A 23,025-nucleotide genomic window follows, 5' to 3' on the forward strand; every position below is an offset into this window, starting at 1 on the left:
TTTCTGGAAAGAATTTTATTGATACAGCCATCTTCATCCCAGAGAAGGACAAGCAGAAGAGCAAACAGGTGACAAAGGGCATCTGGAGATTCTGAACCCCATCACTCGGTAGCCCAGAGTACCTGGTGTCAAATCTGAGAGATGGCAATGGGCAGGTGCCACAAAGGTGCATGATATTAGAGTAGCTGCTACACTTGGGACCCCTGTTGCCAGGGCCCCAGACCCCGAGAAGCTGTGCCACCTGGCACGAGAGAATCCGGTCAGCCAGCAAGGAAGCATCCGCGACTTGGCCTGACTGGGGTCTCTGTCCAAGCCGTCCCAGTGTCAAGGCAGCTGGGGAGAAGTACTTAAGGGGGGCTCGGTGCGCTGAAGAGGGCCCCTGCAAACAGACGCCTCTTCAGCTCAGTCCAGAGTAACTGCTGCTCCTCCTCTGCTCGTGCCAGGAGGCCTTGGTTCTCCTGGGCTCTCCTGGACAGGTAAGGCAGGACCTCCTTCACGGGGCCGTAGGGGACGTATTTATACACCGGGAACCCGGCTTGACCTGGAGGGAGGAGGGAATCCAGATGTCAACTCATAAAGTATTTCTATGGTCTTTTTAGAGTTGCCAACAGAAAGGGAGGGGGGGAAAGGGGTTTGAAAGAGCAGTGTGGCAACTTGGAAATCGAAAGTGCATTCCATACATATATCAGTGTTTCAGAGAACCTCCATTCCGATCAGTAACTCCGAGACAAGCATAATCTCAAAAGTACCTTCATTAGAATAGCACCTGGCACATCTGTGGAATCTCGAAACTAAAAGTTTCCCAGACTTCCCACAACGTCTCAACCTACAAACTTTCCCTTTTACTCATCATCACATCACATGAACCAATCCCAAAGTAAGTTCTATTTCTTCCTGTGCCACACTCTTTGACCTTGAACTAACAAAAGAATTCTATTTTGTCTACTAAGAGCTACTCAATTAAAATCACCCCTCCCACTTTCTCAAGCTATGTGGCAGCGATGAATAAGGATAAATAAGGATTCCAAAGCTTTAAGAGCAACTAGGTGACTTGTTTCTGCCGCACAAAATTCTAACTGGAGAGTATGATTACTCTTGGCTATGGATGTGTCCCATTGGAGAATATGAATTAGGATACACTCAGGGGATGGGGGGGGGGGGAACCAGGGTCAAGGGTGACAATGAATGATGTGTCACAGAGTTGGCTGCACCCAGGCAGTGCCGGACATGTTAACTCCCAATAAATCCTTCTGAAGTTTTGGAAGTTTGGCTCGAGACTCATGATTTAAATGGGGGTAAATGCTGGAATCCTGACACCAGAAGCCAGTTGATTGCACTTTCTCAACTCAGCCCCCTCCCTCGCCATTGGTCAAGAGTCACATCACTCTTATTGCAGCATTGCCTTACCAAGAGGGAAGGTGATTTGATCACACATGCCCAGGAGCTGCCCAAAGTAGATCTTGTTCTCTGAAGGGTGGATGCCAAGGTCTGCCATCCTGCAGAAGAAGAAGAAGAAAGGATTTCAGAAGACAACCACAGGGGCTCCAGATGTGCTCTTCCACCTGGCTCTAGAATAGCCTTCCCCAACCCTCCTTCCAGGTGTGCAGACACCATCTCAAACAATGTCCAGGGCATGTGATGACCCAAAGGGGCATGGCACAAAGGCAACACAGTCATATAAGTAAGAAAAGTCCCTTTAATACTTTGTCCCGAGTGTCCAGTACCTTCAGCTGGAAAAAAAAAAACCTCTCCCAAGAACAGTCTTTAAGCCTTGACCAAACAAGATAATACATGATTTGATTCCAACAAGTTGCTGTGCACAAACTCTCTTTTTAAACACTGTATTCCCAGCTGCAGCTAATGAAGGGAATCAGGGCCCTTTCCTCCCCTGTAAGCCATGCAACTCACGTTGCTCCCTTCTCCGTTCCTCCCTGTGTGCCCTAGGATGAAGAAGGAGTGGGCCTGGATCTTCCTCTGAACTCTCTCTGCCTTGCTCTACCTCTCTCTCTGCCCTTCCCCAGTTTCTTCCACAGCCAACAGAGCCACACTCCCACTCCCTGTCAGCTGCTTGGCCTCCCCCTTGGAATCAGATTTCGACAGGGGCATGACAGGGCAAGATGGGCCTTGCTTGAGAATTCTAGGAAGAGAATTCAAGTGGGGTGGAATACGACAGGGTTAACTACCGGTTCGGGATTTACAAGCTTCCCTGCACGCTGGAGCCACGCACCTGTAAATCGTCATCAGCATGCTTTGTTCAGAGAAGCAGCCTTTGAAACAGCCCTCTTTTCCTGCTTTTTTAACTGCAGCTGTGCCTCGTTCAGCAGCTGAAGTTGAAAAATCAGGAAATAAAGATTAGGTAAGAACCCAGGTGGGCGGGTGGGCAAAAACATCAGCAGAAATAGAACCGGTTCTATGTCTGCTGCTCTTCAGAGCTACCGGTTCTACGGAGGTGGACAGAACTGGTAGAAACCCACCCCTGAATTCAGGCTTCATTAGATGGAGGAACTGTGGATGGATGCTCTAGAGATCCAACAGCAAGAGACAGATGCTGTGGCAGAGGAAATATTTAGATTAAACAAACACGATAAAAGGAGTTGCAAGATACCCACAAAGTTAATATGAGTTGAAATTCTAAAAAGGACAAGAGATGATGGAATATTTTTTTTAAAATGGTGGTTATTTTATGAAGTGTTAGAAAAAAGACTTAGAAAATAGAAATTGGGAAAATATTATTAATGTATACTGAAATATAATAGAGCATATTATAATTGCTATACATACGCAAATGCTAGAAGTTGAAAAATTATGATTATGCATACTTAAATGGTAATATCATAATTGTATGCAAAGTATATTGACCCAGATAATACACTTGGGTGGGCTTCAAAATTTTTAGCAAAAGGTTCTCTGCCCAGTTGCTGGGTGGCCGTGGCAATGGTGGGCATGGCCTAGTCGGTCTCCTGCACCATGCGGAGGGTGGGGCAATTTTGCCCTCCCTGGGCTCGGGAGGCTTTCCTTGAGCCTCCGGGAGGGTGAAAACCGGAGGCTCTCAGGAAGCTGGAAATGGGCTCATTTCCAGCCTTCCCAAACTTCCAGGAGGCCCGTTTTCCGCCTTCCCCAAGCCTCCGTGTGTGCCCTGCACTTACCTGCATCCAAAATGGACCACATGGGGACTCCTAGGAGGGGTGGGATTTGGAGGTTCTCTGAACTACACAGAAACTTAGCTAAAGGATCTCCTGAATCCTTGCGAACCCCCAGCAGCCCACCCCTGAATATACTGTTCACTAAGCACTTATGTCAACTCATAAAATATTTCTATGGTCTTTTTAGAGTTGCTAACAGAAAGGGAGCGGGGAGCAGTGCGGCAGCTTGCAAACTGAAAGTGCATTACATAAATGTTTTCAAAGATAGTAACTAGGTGACTGAAGTTCCTGCGGGGCAAAATTCAAACTGGAGAGCATGACTGATGACTCTGGGCTATGGACGTGTCCCATTGGAGGATATGAATTACGATACACCCAGGGGGTGGGGGAAAACCAGGGTCAAGGGTGACAATGAATGATGTGCCTCAGAGACGGCTGCACCCAGGCAGTGCCAGACATGTTAACTCCCAATAAATCCTTTTGAAGTTTTGGAAGTTTGGCTCGAGACTCATGATTTATTTATTTATTTTTTAAATTTTAAAAATAAACTTTATTAAAGATTAAAAAATGTATATATAATGCATAATACAACACATTTCGTTAAAAACGAAACCATTGTAATAAACAAAACCAATACACATGAAACAAATGTGTTTCTAATCAACTAGACGGTGTGTTCTTTTCTCAAAAACCATTTTTCTAATATTCATTTCCTGTTTCTGGTAAATACTCTTAAGCTAACCCCTTTATTTTTTCCTTTCCTTATCTTTTTATTCCCTGGTTTTTATCCTTAATCCAATTGCACCATTCTTCCCAAGTTGTACTATATTTTGAGTCTGCCTCATCCTTTAGTTTTTGGGTATGTCCATTTCCACGCAGTCAAGGACCTTCTGGATTATCAGACTGTTTGTTGAGACTCATGATTTAATTGGGGGAACTGCCAGAATCTTGACAACATACGGATGTTGAAGAAAAAAAATCGTAAATAAAATTATTTTAAAAAAAGGTGGGTTGGTGGGCCTCACACTGACCAGTACCTGCCAAGGGTGAACTTGACTGTGTCTTTATTGTGAGAAGCAACCATCACATTGGCTTTCCGGTTGTGCCGGATCTCCTCCAAGATGAAGTCCAGGCATCTGCAGGAAAGGTGGATGAAGGTGTCAGATCACCTCCCAGGTGTCCCTTTCCCTCTTAGAGCCCAGACCCACCACCTGGTCCCCCACCTGTGGTACATTTCGCTCGTCTTTTCATAGGTTGGGTTGATGGGGTCCTCATAGCCCACTTCGGCTGCCCGACTTCGTTCCTGCTCCATGTAGGCGCCTCTTACTAGCTTGGCTCCAAAATGCCAGCCTTCCCGACGCGAGAGCTCCACATCGATGGTCACATTGTCGTAGGCCTCCTGTTTGGAGGGAGAGAAGTGGGAAGAGGAGGAGGAGAAGGAAGAGCCTGGGAATCTGCTGGGCCAGGAATGTGCCTTGTACTTTGAAAGTTTCCAAGGCAAAACAGGATTCTTCTGGCACTTATAATGGTTCAAGGCTGACTCAGTCTTCCATCCTTCCGAGGTCGAGTAGCCAAATTGTGGGGGACAAGATGCTGACTCTCTCTTCATAGGGAAAGCCCTATGAAGTGGTATATAAGTCTAAGGGCGGTTGCTATTATTCCTTCCTTCCTTCCTTCCTTCCTTCCTTCCTTCCTTCCTTCCTTCCTTCCTTCCTTCCTTCCTTCCTTCCTTCCATTCATCCATTATGCACAGTGGTTAGAATGCACTATTGCAGGCTAACTCTGCCAACTGCCAGCAGTTCGATTCTGACTGGCTCAAGGTTGACTCACCCTTCCATCCTTCTGAGGTGGGTAAAATGAGGACCCAGATAGTTGGGGGCAAGAGGCTGACTCTGTACACTGCTTAGAGAGGGCTATAAAGCACTGTGAAGCAGTATATAAGTCTTAAGTGCTATTGCCCTTCCTTCCTTCCTTCCTTCCTTCCTTCCTTCCTTCCTTCCTTCCTTCCTTCCTTCCTTCCTTCCTTCCTTCCTTCCCTTCCCTTCCCTTCCCTTCCCTTCCCTTCCCTTCCCTTCCCTTCCCTGCCTGCGCAGTGGTTAGAATGAAGTACAGAATACAGATTCTGCCCACTGCCAGGAGTTCAATCCTCACCAGGCTCAAGGTCGACTCAGCCTTCCATCCTTCCGAGGTGGATAAAATGAGGACCCAGATTGTTGAAGGCAAGAGGCTGACTCTGTAAAACCGCTTAGAGAGGGCTGGGAAGCACTGTGAAGCGGTATATAAGTCTAGTCTGCTAATGCTATTGCTATAATCCAAAAACCTTGATATCTGTTCCTTTGTAAAAATTACTACATTTGATATTACTGTATGAAGATCTTCTCTATGCTGCTCTATTCCAGCATCATCCACTTAGCCCAATAGTTGGTGGTAAGGAGTAATCAGGAAATACCTTTTAGAAGATAATAAAGGATGGGTGATCCTTATATTTTGCAGATCCCAATGAACATTTCAACATAACCTGATTTAGATTAGATTATTTCAAGCAGGACTACCAGATTCTGTAACAGCTTTGTTCCCTAGGCTATCCATCTGGTAAACTTGCAAGATTGGTTTTTCTCACCATGTGCAGAACTACACATCTGTCTAGTACAACTGAACTAGACTCTGTATTTATTAATTTATTCTGCTATACTATGTAGTGTATATTGGAGGTGGAGACCCTTTGAGAGCTGTATGCAATGAAAGTTCACTTTAATGCATGCCAATTAGTGTGCATTCAAAGTGACAATAAAGTTATTATTCTATTCTATTATTCATTCTATTCCAATTTAGGATTGTTTAGTAAGAAATACCAGTTAGAATTCCTTAGAAATAAATGCAATCATCAATATATCTCGAGTCTTTTTTGCTCCAGTATTCCTGTCACCCGTTAGTGCCACCTGTCCAGTTCAGCTGTTTTGGCCAATGTGTCCGGGGGGGAGCGATGACCACTTTGGGCTCGTTAGCAAGCCAGGTTGGACCTGATCAATACTTGGGTAGGTAGGAGACCACCAGGAAATCCCACCTTCAGGTAACACTGGTATGTGTTGAAGATGGCCGGTTTCTCCTGGTTGAATCGGCGTTGCATTTCCAGAGTGAGGCGGCTGATGGCTGGCTGGAAGTAGGTCTGTTCTGCATCCACCATCAACCTCACGCCCACGCCGACAGCTTTCTAAAAAGGACGAGTAAAAGATGATGATTGATTAACACTTAAATCACTTGAATATGAGCCAGCCGTGTGCGGCAGCAGCCAACAAAGCTAATACAATCCTTGGTTGTATAAACAGAGGCATATAATCCAAATCAGGTGAAGTATTAGTACCGCTTTATAAATGCTTATTAAAACCACACCTGGAATACTGCAGCCAGTTTTGGTCACCACATTACAAAAAAGTATGTTGAGACTTTGGGAAAAGTGCAGAGAAGAGCACTAAGATGAACAAAGGCCTGGAGACTAAAATATATGAAGAATGGCTGCAGGATTTGGGTCTGGCTAGTCTAGAGAAAAGAAGAACTAGAGGTGACATAATAGCAGTCTTCTAGTATTTGAGGGGCTGCCCCAAAGAAGAGTTGGGGGTCAACTTATTCTCCAAAGCACTGGAAGGCAGGACAAGAAACAAGGGATGGAAACTAATCAAGGAGAGAAGCAGCCTGGAATGAAGGAGAAACTCCCTGATAGTGAGAACAATTAACAGGTGGAACAGAAGTTGCCTTCAGAAGTTGTTGGTGCTTCAGCACTGGGTTTTCTAAAGAAAATACTGGACAGCCACTTGTCTTAAATGGCATAGGGTCTCCTGCTTGAGCAGTAGGCTGGACTAGAAGACCTCCAAGGTCCCTTCCAGCTGTAGCCTGATTAACAAATGTGCCCACTGAATGTGTTGCCTAAAAGCCAAGACTTTGACAAAGCACTTAATACCAATAAAGATTGCCACATACTTTCAATGTGGACTCTTGGGAAAAAGCAGATTCCGTTTCCTCACTTTGCTCTGGGGTTTCTCCTACAGTTTGTTCTTTGATCCACCCTCCAAGTGGCCTTGCAGCCCTTGCTTCCGTGGGACCGAAGCAAAACCCCTGGGCTGCTTGCATTGAAAGCAAAAGCAGCAACCAGCCTGACCCAGCAGAGACAAGAGGCTTGCGGGGGGGGGGGACTGAAAAAGCAGAGGAGGGCACCCCGTCCCTTCCAGGTTGCTCGCAGAAGTTGCTCCGGGAGAACCATGTCCTTGGTTCCAAGCCTCCCTTCTGCGCCCCCGTAAGAGATGCTCTAGAGCAGGGGTCCCTAACCACCGGGCCGCGGACCGGTACCGGTCCGTTGAACATTTCCTACTGGGCCGCCGGTTTGCTGGCCGCCACCATCTTGTTTGATGAGAAAGTGCTTCCAGGTGAGCTTTTCCGGTTGGAAAGCGGCGTTTGGGTCCTGAAGGAATCCTCGCGCCTTAGTTTCATCGAAGGGGGGGGGGGCTTCAAACGAAACTAAGGCGCAAGGATTCTTTCAGCACCCAAGGCAAGGCGAGCCGAGCGACCGTCCCAAAGCGAAGCCCATCGACAAAGGTACAAAGGAGGAGTTGAAGGTGGCGGAGAGAAGCGGGGGACGGCTGGCTGGCCGGTCGCTCAGCTCGCCTTGCCTTGTCATGCGTGCTGATGCTGGTACCGGGCCACGGATCATTTTGTGATGCCGGTACCGGGCCGTGGCACAAAAAAGGTTGGGGGCCACTGCTCTAGAGGGCATTTTGAACTCGAACTAAGAACTGTAAATAAAGTATTTATCAAAAGAAGGAGGAGGAGGAGGAGGAGGAGGAGGAGGAGGAGGAGGAGGAGGAGGAGGAGGAGGAGGAGGAGGAGGAGGAGGAGGAGGAGGAGGAGGAGGAGGAGAAGAAGAAGAAGAAGAAGAAGAAGAAGAAGAAGAAGAAGAAGAAGAAGAAGAAGAAGAAGAAGAAGAAGAAGAAGAAGAAGAAGAAGAAGAAGAAGAAGAAGAAGAAGAAGAAGATCATCATCATCATCCATGGACATCATTCAACTGGTCAATCATAGATGTAACTAAATAATATTGGTAAACAATCTTAATAGATATGTATGTGTTAGAATATTGAGTTAAGAATACTGGTTAATAATTTTTGAATAACTGGACAATTGAAAGTGTGTTGTACAAATATAGAACTCAGACCTTCAAATAATAATCATATAGTAAGAAATTGAGGTTTTTTTATTCTGAAGTAAGCATATAATTAAGAACTCTAAAGAAATAGATTAATTGATATTTATATATGGATAAGAATTTAATTACTTTAATGAATTGGCTGCTTTAAATTAATTAATTAAGCATATAAGACTGTTGATTTTGTGAGTAAATATATCTGTATTTGATTAATATTGAATTCTCTTAAGTATTTTAATCGTTGAATAAGTTCAATAAGAAAAAATAGAAATAAGAGCTGATTGTGATTTTCCATAATAGAATTTTGGTAATTAATAATATAATATGTATTAATATTACTATTGAACTGAAAAGGAGAGGAAAATAGTGCTCTACTAGGGATAGTTGATTGGAAAGAGCTGCTACAGATAGTTAAAATGGCAACAACATCAATTACAAATGTAAAATCAGGAAAGAAAACTACAACAACGATGTCTTCACCTACGGGGCAGAGATCTATAGATGCAATGCTATTGGCAGAAAAAAACTAGTTCAGCTCAAAGCCTGCAGACAGTACAGGCAACACTCACTATGATGCAGGAAATGATGGCAAAAACCCACGAATTGAGAGCGAGGAACCATGAAGATATGAAAACAGGGATGAGAACTAAAATAGGACAAGTGAAAAATGAAATACAAAATTTGAATAGTAAGATTGGAAAGATGCAGGAAAAAGTGATAAAAAATGAACAGAAATTAAATTTAGTAGAGGCAAGAACGGAGATGGTGGAGAAGAAATTAGAGGATTCAGAACAAAATTGGAAAGTGCTCTACTGCGAACTTCGGGATTCGATGGTACACTTGGAATTACAGAAGGCATTATTTCATTTTAGGTTCCAAAATGTGGTGGAAGACAAAAAGGATGATTTACGTGCAATTATGATGAATCTGATAGCGGCAGCTTTACAGAAACCCAAACTGGAAATTGAAAATGATGTAGACGAGGTCTACAGAGTATATACACACTATGCGAGGAGACATAGACTACCCCGAGAGGTTCATATTCGATTTGCGAGGAAGATAACACGAGACCTGCTCTATAGTAAGACCAGAGATGAACCACTTGTATACAAAGATCATGAAGTGGTTACACTGAAACAAATGCCCAGGAGAGTCAGAGAGCGGAGAAGGGGCTACCCGTTTTTATCAACTCAGCTTATTAGAAATGGTATTCCATTTAGATGGCTCACCCCAGAGGGGCTTTTAGTTTCATGGCAGGACAAAAAATACAAAATTGATACAATTGAAAAGCACAGGAATTTTGTGAACGACACCTAGGACCCGAGGAAGAACAAGAAAGTAGAGACGACCTAAATACAAGAAGCCAAGAGGAACAACTCTCTGGAGAAAAAGAATCTGATTCACACTCTGAACCCCAAAATCTTAGAGAAGAAGGGGAAGGCAACAGACTAAGAAAAAGAAGAACAAGAAATGAAACGAGAAATGCCTCACACAGTCAGTGACACTGATAGAGAAATCACTTTACTTTCAGTCAATATCAATGGTTTAAATCTATCATCAAAAAGAAAACAGATATTTGAGAAACTCGAAAAACAAAACGCTGACATAACTTTTATCCAAGAAGTGCATATTCCAGACAATCAAGCAGACCTCTTAAAGAATATAAATTTGGGTAAAATGTACTTGGAACTTGCAAACAACAAAAAAGGGGGGTATTGTAGTATATGGAAAGGATTGATTCCAACATAAACAAATATACAAAGATCAAGAAGTGAGAATGCTCTTTATAGAAATAAATGTAAACCAGAAAAAGATGTTATTAGTCACAATATATGCCCCGAATACAAACCAAAAAGACTTTTATAGGCTTTTATAGGCTTCACCATAAGATAATAGAATTTGAGTATGCTAATGAATGCATTGTAGGAGACTATAATGCAGTCCCAGACAAAGATAAAGATTAGAGAACTCCCCCCCCCCCCAAAAGGAGAATTATTCCCTTCGTCTTTTAATAATATGGTAAGAGAACTTAATTTGAAAGATGTGTGGAGAGAATTAAATCCAAATAAAAAACAATATACCTTTTTTTCGAACCCCCACCACTCTTGGTCCAGAATAGATCAGCTATGGATGGACCCTGGGTGAATGGAGAATATTGAAAGGATTGAGATTTTGCCAGATCTATGGGCTGACCATAATCCCATTCAAATTAAATGGAAAGGAAAGAGAAAAATTGGAAGATGGACATTTAACAATACCATATTAAGAGATAAAGAATATATTGAAATGATAAAGAAAGAATTGAACGTATTTTTTGAAATGAACAAAAGAGAACATACCTCTCTACAGAATCTTTGGGATACGGCCAAAGCCTATGTGAGAGGTCTAACTATTGCTTACAGTATTAAAAAGAATAAAGAAAAAAGACAGCAACAAAACATATGGAGGGAGAAACTGAAAGATTTGGAAATAAGTAGACAAAAGGACCCAAACAATTCAAACATTAAGAAAGAAATTGATCTGGTAAAACATAAAATAAATTTAAATGTACAGGAAGATTTGGCCCGAAAAATTAAATTAGCAAAACATAATTATTTTGAAAATGCAAATAAGCCGGGGAGGTGGTTAGCCCATAAAATTAAAAAAGAACAAGAAAAGAGAACGATCGTAGCTCTCCAAGACCAGGAAGGGAAATTATGCACACAGACCCAAGAAAAGAAAGAAATTGCTAAGGAGTTTTTTATGAAATTGTATAAACAGGAAGAAATACCAGAAGAATCTATTGATCAATATTTGAATGAAAAGAACTTGCCCGAAATTACTGATGAAGAGAAACAAAATTTGAATAATAAAATATCTATAGAAGAAATTAGGAAGGCTTTTGGAACACAAAAAGCAAGTAAGACCCCTGGCCCAGATGGAATTCCTTCGGAATTCTATAAGGAATTCCAAGAAACAATAGAGGAGATATTGGTGGACTTGTACAATGAAGCCCTGGAGAATGCTAACATGCCTAAATCATGGTTGGAAGCATATATTACCCTTATTTATAAAGAACAATCAGACCCACAAAAAATTCAAAACTATAGACCAATATCACTTTTAAATGTAGATTACAAAATAATGGCTACAATATTGGTGGAAAGATTAAAGAGAGTATTAAGTAGAATTATCCACACTGATCAGAATGGCTTCCTCCTCCATAGGCAAATAAAAACAAATACAAGAACCATTATGGATATATTAGAATATTATGAAGTATACTCAACCAAGACAATGACATTGATATTTTTAGACGCCCAGAAGGCTTTTGACAACCTGAATTGGAACTTCCTTATTAAACAACTGATAGGCATGAAATTTGGTGAAAATTTATAGGATTTATTAAGACAATTTATAACATGCAAACCGCAAAAATATTAATAAATGGGGAAAATACAGATACCATAAAGATAAATAAGGGAGTAAGACAAGGCTGCCCCCTAGCTCCTCTACTGTATATATTGGCAGAAGAGACTCTCTTAGTACAAATTAGGCAAAATCAAGAGATTAGAGGACTAAAAATTAAAAAAGAGGAATATAAACTCCAGGCATTCACCGATGATATGGCATTTATATTAGAAGAACCCTTAGAAACAAGCCCTATACTACTAAGAGAAATAGAAGAATATGGAAAGGTGGCAGCGTTAAAAAATAACAAAGAAAAAGGGCGTTGGTACTTACCTGACACGCCCGTTCTCTTTGAGCTGTGAAGAGCATCCAGTAGTGGGAGGTGCTTCAGTCTCTGCATGTCTAGGCTGGGCTTAATTTGTGGAACGCTCCTCCTCCTCCACGGGACTCCTCCCCAGCATTCCCCAGTTTTGGCAAAGACGAGAGAAATAAACGCCCTCGTCCTCAATGCCCTAACAATTCGTTGGCTGAAACAGGACCCCACCAGATGGAAAAAAGGGTGGGCCTGGATGCTCTTCACAGCTCAAAGAGAACGGGCGTGTCAGGTAAGTACCAATGCCCCTTCTCCCATGAGCTGCTCTGAGCATCCAGTAGTGGGACATACCAAAGCTTGGCCTGTCCTACGGGAGGGACTCTGTCTGGCCTGGAAACCCCTCCTGGTCCCTGTGGACCCGTTGCAGAACTCTTCTGCCAAAGGAGGCCTCAGTGGATGCAAACACATCTATTTTATAATGCCTAATGAATGGCGATGGAGAGGCCCAGGTTGCGCTCGACAAATTTCAGTTATTGGTGCCTGTATGGCCCACACTGCTGATGTTGCGGCGCTCCTTGTTGAATGAGCTGTTATGCCCTGGGCACCTGCAGTGATTGAGTCTGATACTTTCGCTTATCGCGCCCGTAGCCAACGGCCTGTTGTAGAAGATGAGACCTTGCATCCCTGAGTGTTGGGCTGAAACGACACAAATAAGGCTTCCGTTTTCCTGAAAGTTGCTGTGCAGTTGATATATATTTGCAATGCTCGCCTCACATCAAGCCTATGCCATTGTAGTTCCAACCCTTCGGATGGTCTGGGACAAAAATTAGGAAGTATCAGCTCTTGTGCCCTATGAAAAACCGAGTTAATTTTGGGTATAAACGTAGGATCAGGACAAAGGACTACCCGGTCAGAATGGAAAACACAAAGATCTTGTCTTTGACAGACAAAGCTGCAAGTTCCAAAATACGACGAGCAGAAGTGATTGCTATAAGGAAAACTACTTTATACGTCAGAAATTGGAGACTTGACGATTTCAAGGGTTCAAAAGGGCCCTTAGTGAATGCAACGAGGACTTAAGGTCCCAGGTGGGATAACGGTGTAGCGCTGGAGGGTGTAAATTTGTGGCTCCTCGAAGGAAACTCCGTATGCGTGGATGATGGGAAAGAAATAATAGACCTTCACAAGTGAGAACTGATGCCAAGGCTACCACCTGTCTTTTCAACGTATTAGGTGATAATCCCTTGTCAAGTCCCTCTTGCAAGAACTCTAGGATTTGAGCCACAGATGGAGAGAGGGGATCAATTCAAGACTTGGTACACCATTTGCAGAAACTGGACCATGTGGCATTGTAAATGCGAGTTGTTGAGGGGAATCTGGCGGCTTGGATGGTGGCGATAACTCTGTTGGAAAACTTTTCGCTCTTTAGACGACTCCGCTCAACCTCCAGACGGTCAGGTGCAACCATTGAGGGTCCGGATGTTGAAGGGGTCCCTGGGTTAGCGAGACCCTGACTGGCAGAATTCTCCATGGTGTTGATACGGATAGACTGCGGGGGTCTGCAAACCACGGCCGTCTGGGCCAGTAAGGAGCTACTAGAAGTAGTTCCGCCCTCTCGTCTAGCAGTTTCTGGATGACCTTGGGAAGCAGTGGAAGTGGCGGGAATGCATACAGAAGTCCCGGGGGCCAATGACAGTGGAGCGAATTGAAGTTCTCCGCTCCTTGCAAGGGGTACCTGGAAAAAAATCTTGGGAGCTGAGCATTGAGGGGGGAAGCAAACAGGTCCACCACCGGCTGTCCAAATGTCCTGACCACCTCTTGAAACAGGGACAGATGGAGGCGCCACTCCGATTGATCGATCGTGGCCTTGCTTAGCCAGTCTGCCTGTGTATTCGACAGGCCCGAAATGTGCTCTGCTCTGATGGAAAGTAGGTTGCTCTTCGCCCAATGAAACAAACGCTCCGCTTCCCGCATGAGATATTTCGACTGTGTGCCCCCCTGTTTGTTTATGTGAGCTTTGGCTGTTACGTTGTCAGTCAATATTAGTATGTGCTGATTGCGTACCTGTGGAAGGAAGCTGCGGAGAGCCAGGTGTACTTCTCGAAGCTCCAGCCAGTTTATGCTGCACGATTGTTCTATGGTGGACCAGAGGCCTAGGGTTGTGAGCGATTGAACGTGCGCTCCCCATCCAAACAGGCTGGCATCGGTGGTGATGGTAAGTCTGTGTGGCTCTTTGAAGAGGCAACCTCTGTTGATGACTGGTCTGGTCCACCAGAGGAGAGATATGAGGACCTTTGATGGTACCTTGACCTTGTATTTGGAGTTGCTTCGGCTGGAGCGCTGGTACGGAAGCAGGAACCACTGGAGGGATCAAGTGTGGAGCCGGGCCCAAGGGATGATAGATATACATGAGATCATCTTGCCTAATAATTTTGATAGTTCCGCTAGGGACACCCTCTTAAGACCCCTGATCTCCTTAACTAATTGCTGAATGCTATTTAGTCTATCTGGTGACAGGTAAACTTTGCCTTCCACCATATCTATGACTGCCCCCAGATGGGTTAACCGAATCGATGGTGTTAAATGAATCTTTTTCCAATTTATTGAGAACCCGTGTTGTTGTAGGGATTGTAATGTGTTCTCAGTATCTCTGACTGCTTGATGAGCGGAAGATGACAAAATCAAGATGTCATCAAGATAACACTGGAGTTGTACGGGGATATCACGGAGATGAGCAGCTAGCGCTGCGAGAACCTTCGTGAAGGTCCTGGGGGCAGAAGCTAGTCCGAAAGGAGGGGCCACATATTCGAAATGGTGGTTATTATAACAGAATCTCAGAAATTTATAGTGGGAAGGCCGAATAGCAATATGTAGGTACGCCTCCGTCAGATCTATGGACCTGAGGACGTCACCCTTTCTGATGCCAAGTAAGATAGATTGCAGGGTATGCATTTTAAACTTGCGATATACTAAGAAACGGTTCAGACGTTTCAGATCAAGTATTGCTCTCCACCCCCTGAACTTTTGGGAACAACAAAAAGATGTGAATAGAAACCTCGACCTCGTTGGTTGGTGGCTACTGGCTGGATGGCTCGTATGTCCAGTAGGTGTTGGATAGCTGTTTCCATAAGATTACGTTTAACTGCATCTCTGGAAACAGGGCATGACATGAAAAAATCTGGGGGAGTGAATTGAAACTCCAACGCAAGGCCAAATCTGATCGTGTCTCTGACCCAGGAATCAGACGTTGAGGAGTCCCATTGGTCTGCGAATAATTTAAGGCGTCCGCCAGTGGGAGCCGGGTCCGGGGAGTTATCTTGGACACCGGAAAGACCTATTTCTTGCTCCTCGAAAGGATCTCTTGGATTAGCCACCCCTTCTGTTCCTATCCCCGAAGTCGGACCTCTCTGGCTGCTGCCCTGGTCTGAAAGATGGAGGTCTCTGGTATCTGGGTGAGAAGAATCCCTGATAAAAGGGCCGAAAGGATCCCCTCCGAAAGGACGGAGGGTTTCTAGTATCTGACTTCTGAAAAAGGAAAGGTAGAATTTTCTTTTTGTTTCGGGTTTCGATTAGCAGCGGGTCGAGGGCAGGGCCAAAGAGTCTGTCTCCCACAATAGGAGATGAAGCCAGCTTGCATTTGTGCTTAATGTCCACTTGCCAATGTTTTAACCATAGTAAGCGTCGCGCTGTGACATGAGGTAATGGCCCTGGCTTGAAAACTTGACCGCATGATAAGTTGCGTCAGCTGAGAATTCAGCGGCTGCTATAAGTTTTGCAATATCTTGGTGCGCTCTAATGTTGGAATTAGGGACATGCTCCCGTAAGAGATGGAGCCACCTGAGAGAAGCACGGGTAAAGAAGGAAGCGGCTGTGGCCGCTCTGATGGCCCACGCGTCAGACTGATGGGCCCTGCGTAGGGCAAGCTCAGCTCATTTTTCCTCCAGCTTTAATGCCTCCAGCGCTTCACTGGGAATGGGGGACGAGGACGCTAATCCCACTATAGGTTCATCTACCTCGGGAGTATTCAACAATTTTGAGAAATCAGGGGCCAAATTAAAATATTTCCTGTCCTATCCCGTGGGGGCAGGGTACACTGCTGCAGACGCCCACTCTTTCTGTACCAGGTCTGAAAACATGTGAGGAACTGGAATCACCTCTGCTTCGACTTCCGGTTGGTTGAAAATTAGATCTTCTGGTCCCACTTCTGAAGGAGTTGGAGTGGTAGAAGGGGCCAACTTGTTCAGGTGTGCAATGTTTTTTGCCTTAAACAAAAGTGATCTGAATAGTTGTGGGTGGAATAAGCCTGAAAATACCGGTTGATCAGGAATAAGGCCCTCATCCTCAGACATCCCACTTTCTAGAGGGGTCTGCTTCTGACAGGGCCGGGTCACTGTCATGTATTGATCCTGACCCAATCTGTTCCAGTTGATCAATGTGATCCACTTTTCTGCCTCCTCCTCCTCCTCCTCCTCCTGCAGCCCCTGGAGGGGCATGTCCCCCTGAAACTGTACCTGGGTATAGTGTTGCTCCGATCTGGTCAACGACCTTAGAGATTGAGAATCATAGTCAGTGGTTACCGGGTGTTCCCTGGTCAGAGCTGCGTGTTGAAGACCTGCTGCAATTCCCTGGCGGATTGCCAGCTCCATCCACGCCTTCATTCTCTCTGGAACTTCCTCTGGAAGAATGTCGTCCTGTCAAAGACCGGCAGCCGTCGGAGTGAATTTTGCTTCAGGAGCCCCTTGCGTGGTCTGTGCTCCAGGTAACTGGGCCTGTTGACTCTGGGAAACCAAGCTGTATCTGGATGAGAGGGAGAGATCTAGGGGAGGAGGAGGATGGGAAGAGGTAGACGGTACCGGACTGGGGGGCAGAAGGTCCTGTGGGGCCCTGTGTGGCTCCCTTGCACACCTATCTATTTGCTTTTCTAATGCTTTATGGCGCCTGTTGGCATCCTTTCCTGAAGCTTTTAGAATGACCTTTTGTCTGCTTGGATTTGTGCTGAGATGTAGCTTTGACTCTTGATGTTGAGGTCTGAGAGCTACTACCGCCTGCCATTTTGAATTGAAAGAGATGCAGTATGCTCGTTATTCAAAGCGATACTGTTGAGGCGGTTGGCACACCCAGGGGCCTGATCCAAGAAGGGACCGGTTGCCCTGATAATATCTTATCCCCTTGTTTTGTTTTGCTTTTTGTTTTTTTTTCCAATTAAGATATATGTATACATGATATGAGTCATATCACAGTAATAATATTTTTCCTTATTAAGATATTAATACTGAATATATTATTATTATTATTATTATTGAGTGAATGAAAGTCACCAATATATATATATATATATATATATATATATATATATATATATATATATATATATATATATATATATATATATTATATATTATTGTTTTCTTAAGTTTGTACTTCATGTATGGTGTTCGCCGGTATTTTGGTATATATATATAATTAAAAGACAACAGCTTGATAGAGTGAACATCCAAACAGCCAAATTAAGAACGCCTGAAAGGCCAAGATAATAAAGAGAGGCCTTCAACAGCTTCCCTGCACAGGCGGATACGGGCCTGGGTGCTCGCTGTTGTGCCGCTGGGTAAGGCTGTGAGGGTTAAGCCAACAATAATACACAGATGGCCTCGAATCTAATAAGAAAATGAGGTGTAATAATTCCTTAGGTTATCAGAAGGAAAAACCTCTGATCGGGAAGGAAAACTACCTCACATAGCTCAAGTTACAAATAGCGCGGCCACGCAGTTTTTTGTTTTTTTTAATGGTAAAGGCAAAAACAATGGCCATTATTTTTGGCGCGCGTGTGCTTCCCAGCAACAAACTCCCACCATGTGGGGAAATGCCTCCGACGGCTTCTCCTTGTGGCTAAAAGGAACAGCGGGGGAAGGGGTGGAAAGAATTCTTACTGCTTTCCACACCAAGATGGCGTTCTGAGGGGAAAACTCAATGATATGACTCGGATGAGAGCGAAAATGCCCACGCCACTATTGCCGATATAAAGGCAATGCGGAATCACAATGGCAGGGAGTACAACAAGCAGATGGGGGGCTCGGAACAATGCCGAAGCCGCCCGCCGCTTCGGGCGCGAAACAGCGCTGCCCGAAAATGCAAATGATCTCCGATGACCAGATGGAGAGAGCTAACGTCGGGAGATCATAAAGTGATTTGGAGGCTAAAAGCCTGAAAAGAAAACCAAAAACGAACTGGACTATATCCAAACCTGCTGAGTAATACTCCTGTTTCGGCCAAGGAAGAACAAAAAGCACTGCCTATCCACAACAAGGCTGAGCCAAAACTGGGGAACGTTGGGGAGGAGTCCCGTGGAGGAGGAGGAGCGTTCCACAAATTCAGCCCAGCCAAGACATGCAGAGACTGAAGCATCTTCCACTACTGGATGCTCTGAACAGCTCATGGGAAAAAACAAAAGTGTTAACAAAAAACTGTACAAAGGAGCAGAAGGAAGAACTAGCAGATAAATTAGGTATGCAGGTGGTAAATAAAGTAAAATACTTAGGGATCTGGTTGACTGCTAGATGTTCATCAATTAAAAAAGATAACTATGATAAGTTAATAATGCAAATAGTTAAAGATTTAGATAATTGGGCAAAATTGCAGTTATCGCTATTGGGACGTATTTCGATAGTAAAAATGAATATTTTGCCAAAACTGTTGTACCTGTTTCAGACAGTGCCAGTCAAGTTGGAAAAGAATTTTTTTGTAGAATTAAACAAATGTATATCTAAATTTATATGGCAGAGGAAAAAACCCAGAGTGAAATATAAATTATTACAGGATGCCAAGAAAAAAGGAGGATTTAGCCTTCCAGATTTTGAATTATGTTATGATGCTGCTATAGTAAACTGGCTTAAGGATTGGGTTAAATTAGAAAATAGAAGGTTATTAGTGTTAGAAGGTTTTGATCTCCAACTTGGCTGGCACGCCTTCATGTGGGATGGAAAATCTAAACAACATTCATATTTCCAAAGGCACCATGTCAGAAATGTGTTCTTCAATATCTGGGAAAGATTAAAAAAAACCACTACCCAAAGGTTCCACTGTGGCTATCTACATTGGAAGCAGTCACATATCCAAATCTATTGGATTATGAAAATATTGTCACGTATAAAGATTTACTATATGATACTGGAGAGCTTAAAGATAGGAACCAAATACAAATTCAAGGAAAGGAGATAGCATGATGGCCCTTTGCACAAATACAAACCCGTTATAAAAAAGATAGAGAACAATTTGGCTTTAATATGACCCCACAAGAATTAGATAAAATATGGCTAGGAGAGGAAAAGAAAACAATTAGTAAAACATATAAATATCTTTTGGATTACAAATTAAAAGAAAAAATAGTCACATAATCAGTGATAATTTGGGCTAAAAACGTGGGTCATAGTATTGAATTAGGTAAGTGGGAACACATCTGGCAAACAAATTACAAATTAACTATGTCAGTCTCGTATAAAGAAAACTTATACAAAATGGTTCAACGCTGGCACCTACCTTCTGCGAGACTGGCTAAGATGTTCCCCAACCTACCACCCAACTGTTGGAAATGTAACTACGCACAAGGAACATATTTTCACATGTGGTGGACTTGCCCATGTGCTCAGAAGTTTTGGAGGAATATTAGAAATTGGATTTTAAATACAACAAAACAAAATTTAAAACTTGAACCCGAAACCTTTCTGCTAAGTATGATAGATTTAAACGGAGAAAAAATATCAATATTTAATTTTGCGCATTATAACTGCGGCCAGAATAACCTACGCACAAAACTGGAAACTGTCTTTCATTCCTTCAGAGGATATGGTATTTAAAAAAATACATGAATGTGCTGAGATGGATAGCCTAACCAAATTGTTAAAAATAAACAAGATAGTGACTATTATGAAATATGGAACATTTGGTATGATTGGTTAAAGAAAAGGTAATATTTGATATTTGGATGTTATGGAAATGACAGAAGACGTGCATTTAATTATAAACTATATAGAGAAATTAAAACATTAAAAGAATGAAGGAGTTATTGTAACAAGGCAGATCACGTCAATGATAAAGAAAAAAAATTTAACCATTGCTCAATATACGCTGTAAAATGTATTTGTGTGTGTGTATATATATGTTGATTTGTCTGTTTTAAATGTATGTCAAATAAATGTTTTTTTCTAGAATATATATATATATATATATATATACACACACACACACACACACACATACATACATACATACATATATATATATATATAGAAGAGATGCTCTAGGCAGCTTGTCTTCTGCTGCTGCTGCGGCCTCCCTCGATCCCCAAAGCAGAAAGTGGGAGGGGTGTCTCACCTTGGCCAGGACGTCCATGCGCTGCAACATACGCTTCATTTGCCTCTCCTCTTCCTGGGTGAAGCGAGAGAGAAGCGGCTCCAGCTGGCCGGTCTGAGACGAGATTGAGAGAGGAGATTAGAAAGTATTTCCAGACATTAAAATGAAGCTTGAGGGCATTCTTCGTTGGGACAGTTCTGGGGTTTTGGTGAAGGGATTTACTGGGGAATATTAATAATAGCGATAGCCCTTAGACTGTATTGCTTCACAGGGCTTTCCAGCCCTCTCTAAGCAGTTTACAGCCTCTTTGGTCCCAAAAATCTGGGTCCTCATTATACCCACCTTGGAAGGATGGAAGGCTGAGCCAACCTTAATACCTTAATAAATTTACTAAACCACCTGTCAGCTTTGGAAGCCATATTAGCACCAGACGCTTCCACACTTCAACATTCTTGAGCCTGGGAAAATGGGAGGGGGAATTTCATGGAGCGTATGTGGTTAGACATAATAGCATTCTTCTTCTAAGTCAAGGTCATGTCATTTCTGCACCTGGGTGAGAGGACATCTCAAGTTGGGACGGATGGAGATTGGGGCATGTGATGCAATGATGGGTGCAGGGGGTGGATTTGTCATTTTTTACTTATTGCAAGGAAGCCTGGAACTTTCAGATTCGGGATTCCCCAGATGTGCCAGTTTACTACTCAAATAAAAGGGAAATTTGGAGACAATGTCTGCCTCGGAGTTATTTGTTGGAGTGGAGGTTTTCTGGAATGCTGACACCACCATTGCGTGTGCACCTGAGTGAGTGGGACAGCACGCCCTCTGTGCAAACATCAGACGCCTGGAACTACTTTAATGGCTCCACCTGAATTTGCTCAAATCTAGTCTTCAGGTCTAATTTATGCACAGGTGTAAGGAAAGCCAAGCTCAGCCTTAAAGAGCCTGCCATGACCTTGCAGCCCGGAGATTGATGGTAGGCCGACTCCCCAGGAAACTCTGCGCTCCCTGTCCTACCCCAATGGCCCTCACATTGCATCTGATGTGCAAGCCACTGAAAGGGCAGCAAATGTGGCTTGTCTCCTAATAAAATAGGCCTGTCATTGTAAGGGTGGCTCTGGGGGCAGGAAGGCGAGGAGGGAGCCACAGAGGCTCCCAACTGCCAGCCAAAGTGCATCCTGGCCCTTTATCATTTTTCTGCCCATTATCTTCTCCCAGCAGAAGTTCAAGGAGCCATTCCTCACTTATTGAAAAGCTGGCAGTCTGGCCAAAGGATGGCCTTTCTGCAGCCGGTTCAGAATAGAGGAAGGGAAGGCCCCACCCTGCTCCTTATTCAGCTGCAGGGGAGAGGCCAAGAGTTGCTTGATACCAGGTGGGTGGCGTATCAATTTATTTATTTATTTTATTTATTTTATTTTATTTATTTTATTTGCCAATTGTTTACAAGATAATAAGTATAAGCGTATACATAGTTGTGAATACATGAAATGGGTACATATAAGAAAAATAAAAGAATAAGAGAAACAATAGGACAGGGACGGTAGGCACGTTGGTGCGCTTTATGCACGCCCCTACAGACCTCTTAGGAAGGGGTGAGGTCAATAGTAGACAGTCTAAGGTTAAAGTTTTTGGGGTTTGGGGAAGAGACTACAGAGTCGGGTAGAGTATTCCAGACGTTGACCACTCTGTTGCTGAAGTCGTATTTCCTGCAATCAAGTTTGGTGCGGTTTACTTTGAGTTTGTATCTATTGTGTGCTCTTGTGTTGTTATGGTTGAAGCTGAAGTATTCATTGACAGGTAGGACATTGCAATGTATGATTTTATATACCATGCTTAAGTCAGACCGAAGACGGCGTAATTCAAGGTTTTCTAGTTCTAGAATTTCAAGTCTGGTGGCATAAGGTATTCTACAACGAGTAGAAGAGTGGAGAACTCTCCTTGTGAAATATTTCTGGACTTTCTCAATTGTGCTAATATCAGATACGTAATGAGGGTTCCAGACTGATGAGCTGTATTCGAGTATTGGTCTAGCAAATGTTTTGTATGCTCTGGTTAGTAGTGTGATATTACCAGAGAAAAAGCTACGTAGGATTAGGTTAACAACTCTTAATGCCTTTTTGGCTATGTAGTTGCAGTGGGCTCTAGCACTTAGATCATTAGAGGTGAGTATTCCAAGGTCCTTTACAGAGCTTGAGTCATCAACAAGATCTTGACTATTCAGCTTGTATTTTATTTTCTGATTTTTTTGCCAATATGTAAGACAGAGCATTTATTTGTTGAGATTTGAAGTTGCCATTTGTTTGACCACTCTGATACATAGTCGAGATCTTTTGAAGGGTAGCAGTATTGTCTGTGGTATTGAACAGCTTTACATCATCAGCGAAAAGAACGCAATTGCTCTTAATATTTCATTTTTTAAATGAAATTTAAAAAATAAATAAACCACCGCTCCTTAAATGCTGAGAACGTGCCTCACAGATCTTGTGAAATGAATGGATGTTCCTCTACAGACTTTGCAGTCCTGACATTTACCGAGGGGCGGGGGTGGGGGCTGGCCTAGACAGCTCACTGAGGACTAGCATATTTAGAGAAACAGCACATCATTCTCCCACTCTGAATCCTTGAACTGAAAGTGATTGGGGGTG

General features: G+C 43.4%; 1 protein-coding gene across 1 annotated transcript in view; it reads right to left on the minus strand.

Moving 5' to 3' along the window:
• PRODH (proline dehydrogenase 1) overlaps positions 1-23,025 on the minus strand; it is a 58,185-nt gene continuing 35,160 nt past the window's right edge. Inside the window, exons 9-14 of the mRNA XM_026684018.2 lie at positions 20,405-20,497; positions 6,208-6,354; positions 4,367-4,542; positions 4,181-4,279; positions 1,408-1,496; positions 1-541 (exon numbers count right to left, since the gene is read on the minus strand). Of these exons, the coding sequence (XP_026539803.1) occupies positions 348-541; positions 1,408-1,496; positions 4,181-4,279; positions 4,367-4,542; positions 6,208-6,354; positions 20,405-20,497 (798 nt within the window). The 3' untranslated portion in view covers positions 1-347. The remainder of the gene's footprint in view (positions 542-1,407; positions 1,497-4,180; positions 4,280-4,366; positions 4,543-6,207; positions 6,355-20,404; positions 20,498-23,025) is intronic.

The sequence above is a fragment of the Notechis scutatus genome, chromosome 13 (assembly GCF_049901735.1).
Source record: "Notechis scutatus isolate UNSWTSFEM ecotype Mainland chromosome 13, rNotScu1.2, whole genome shotgun sequence".
Classification (NCBI taxonomy): Eukaryota; Metazoa; Chordata; class Lepidosauria; order Squamata; family Elapidae; genus Notechis; species Notechis scutatus.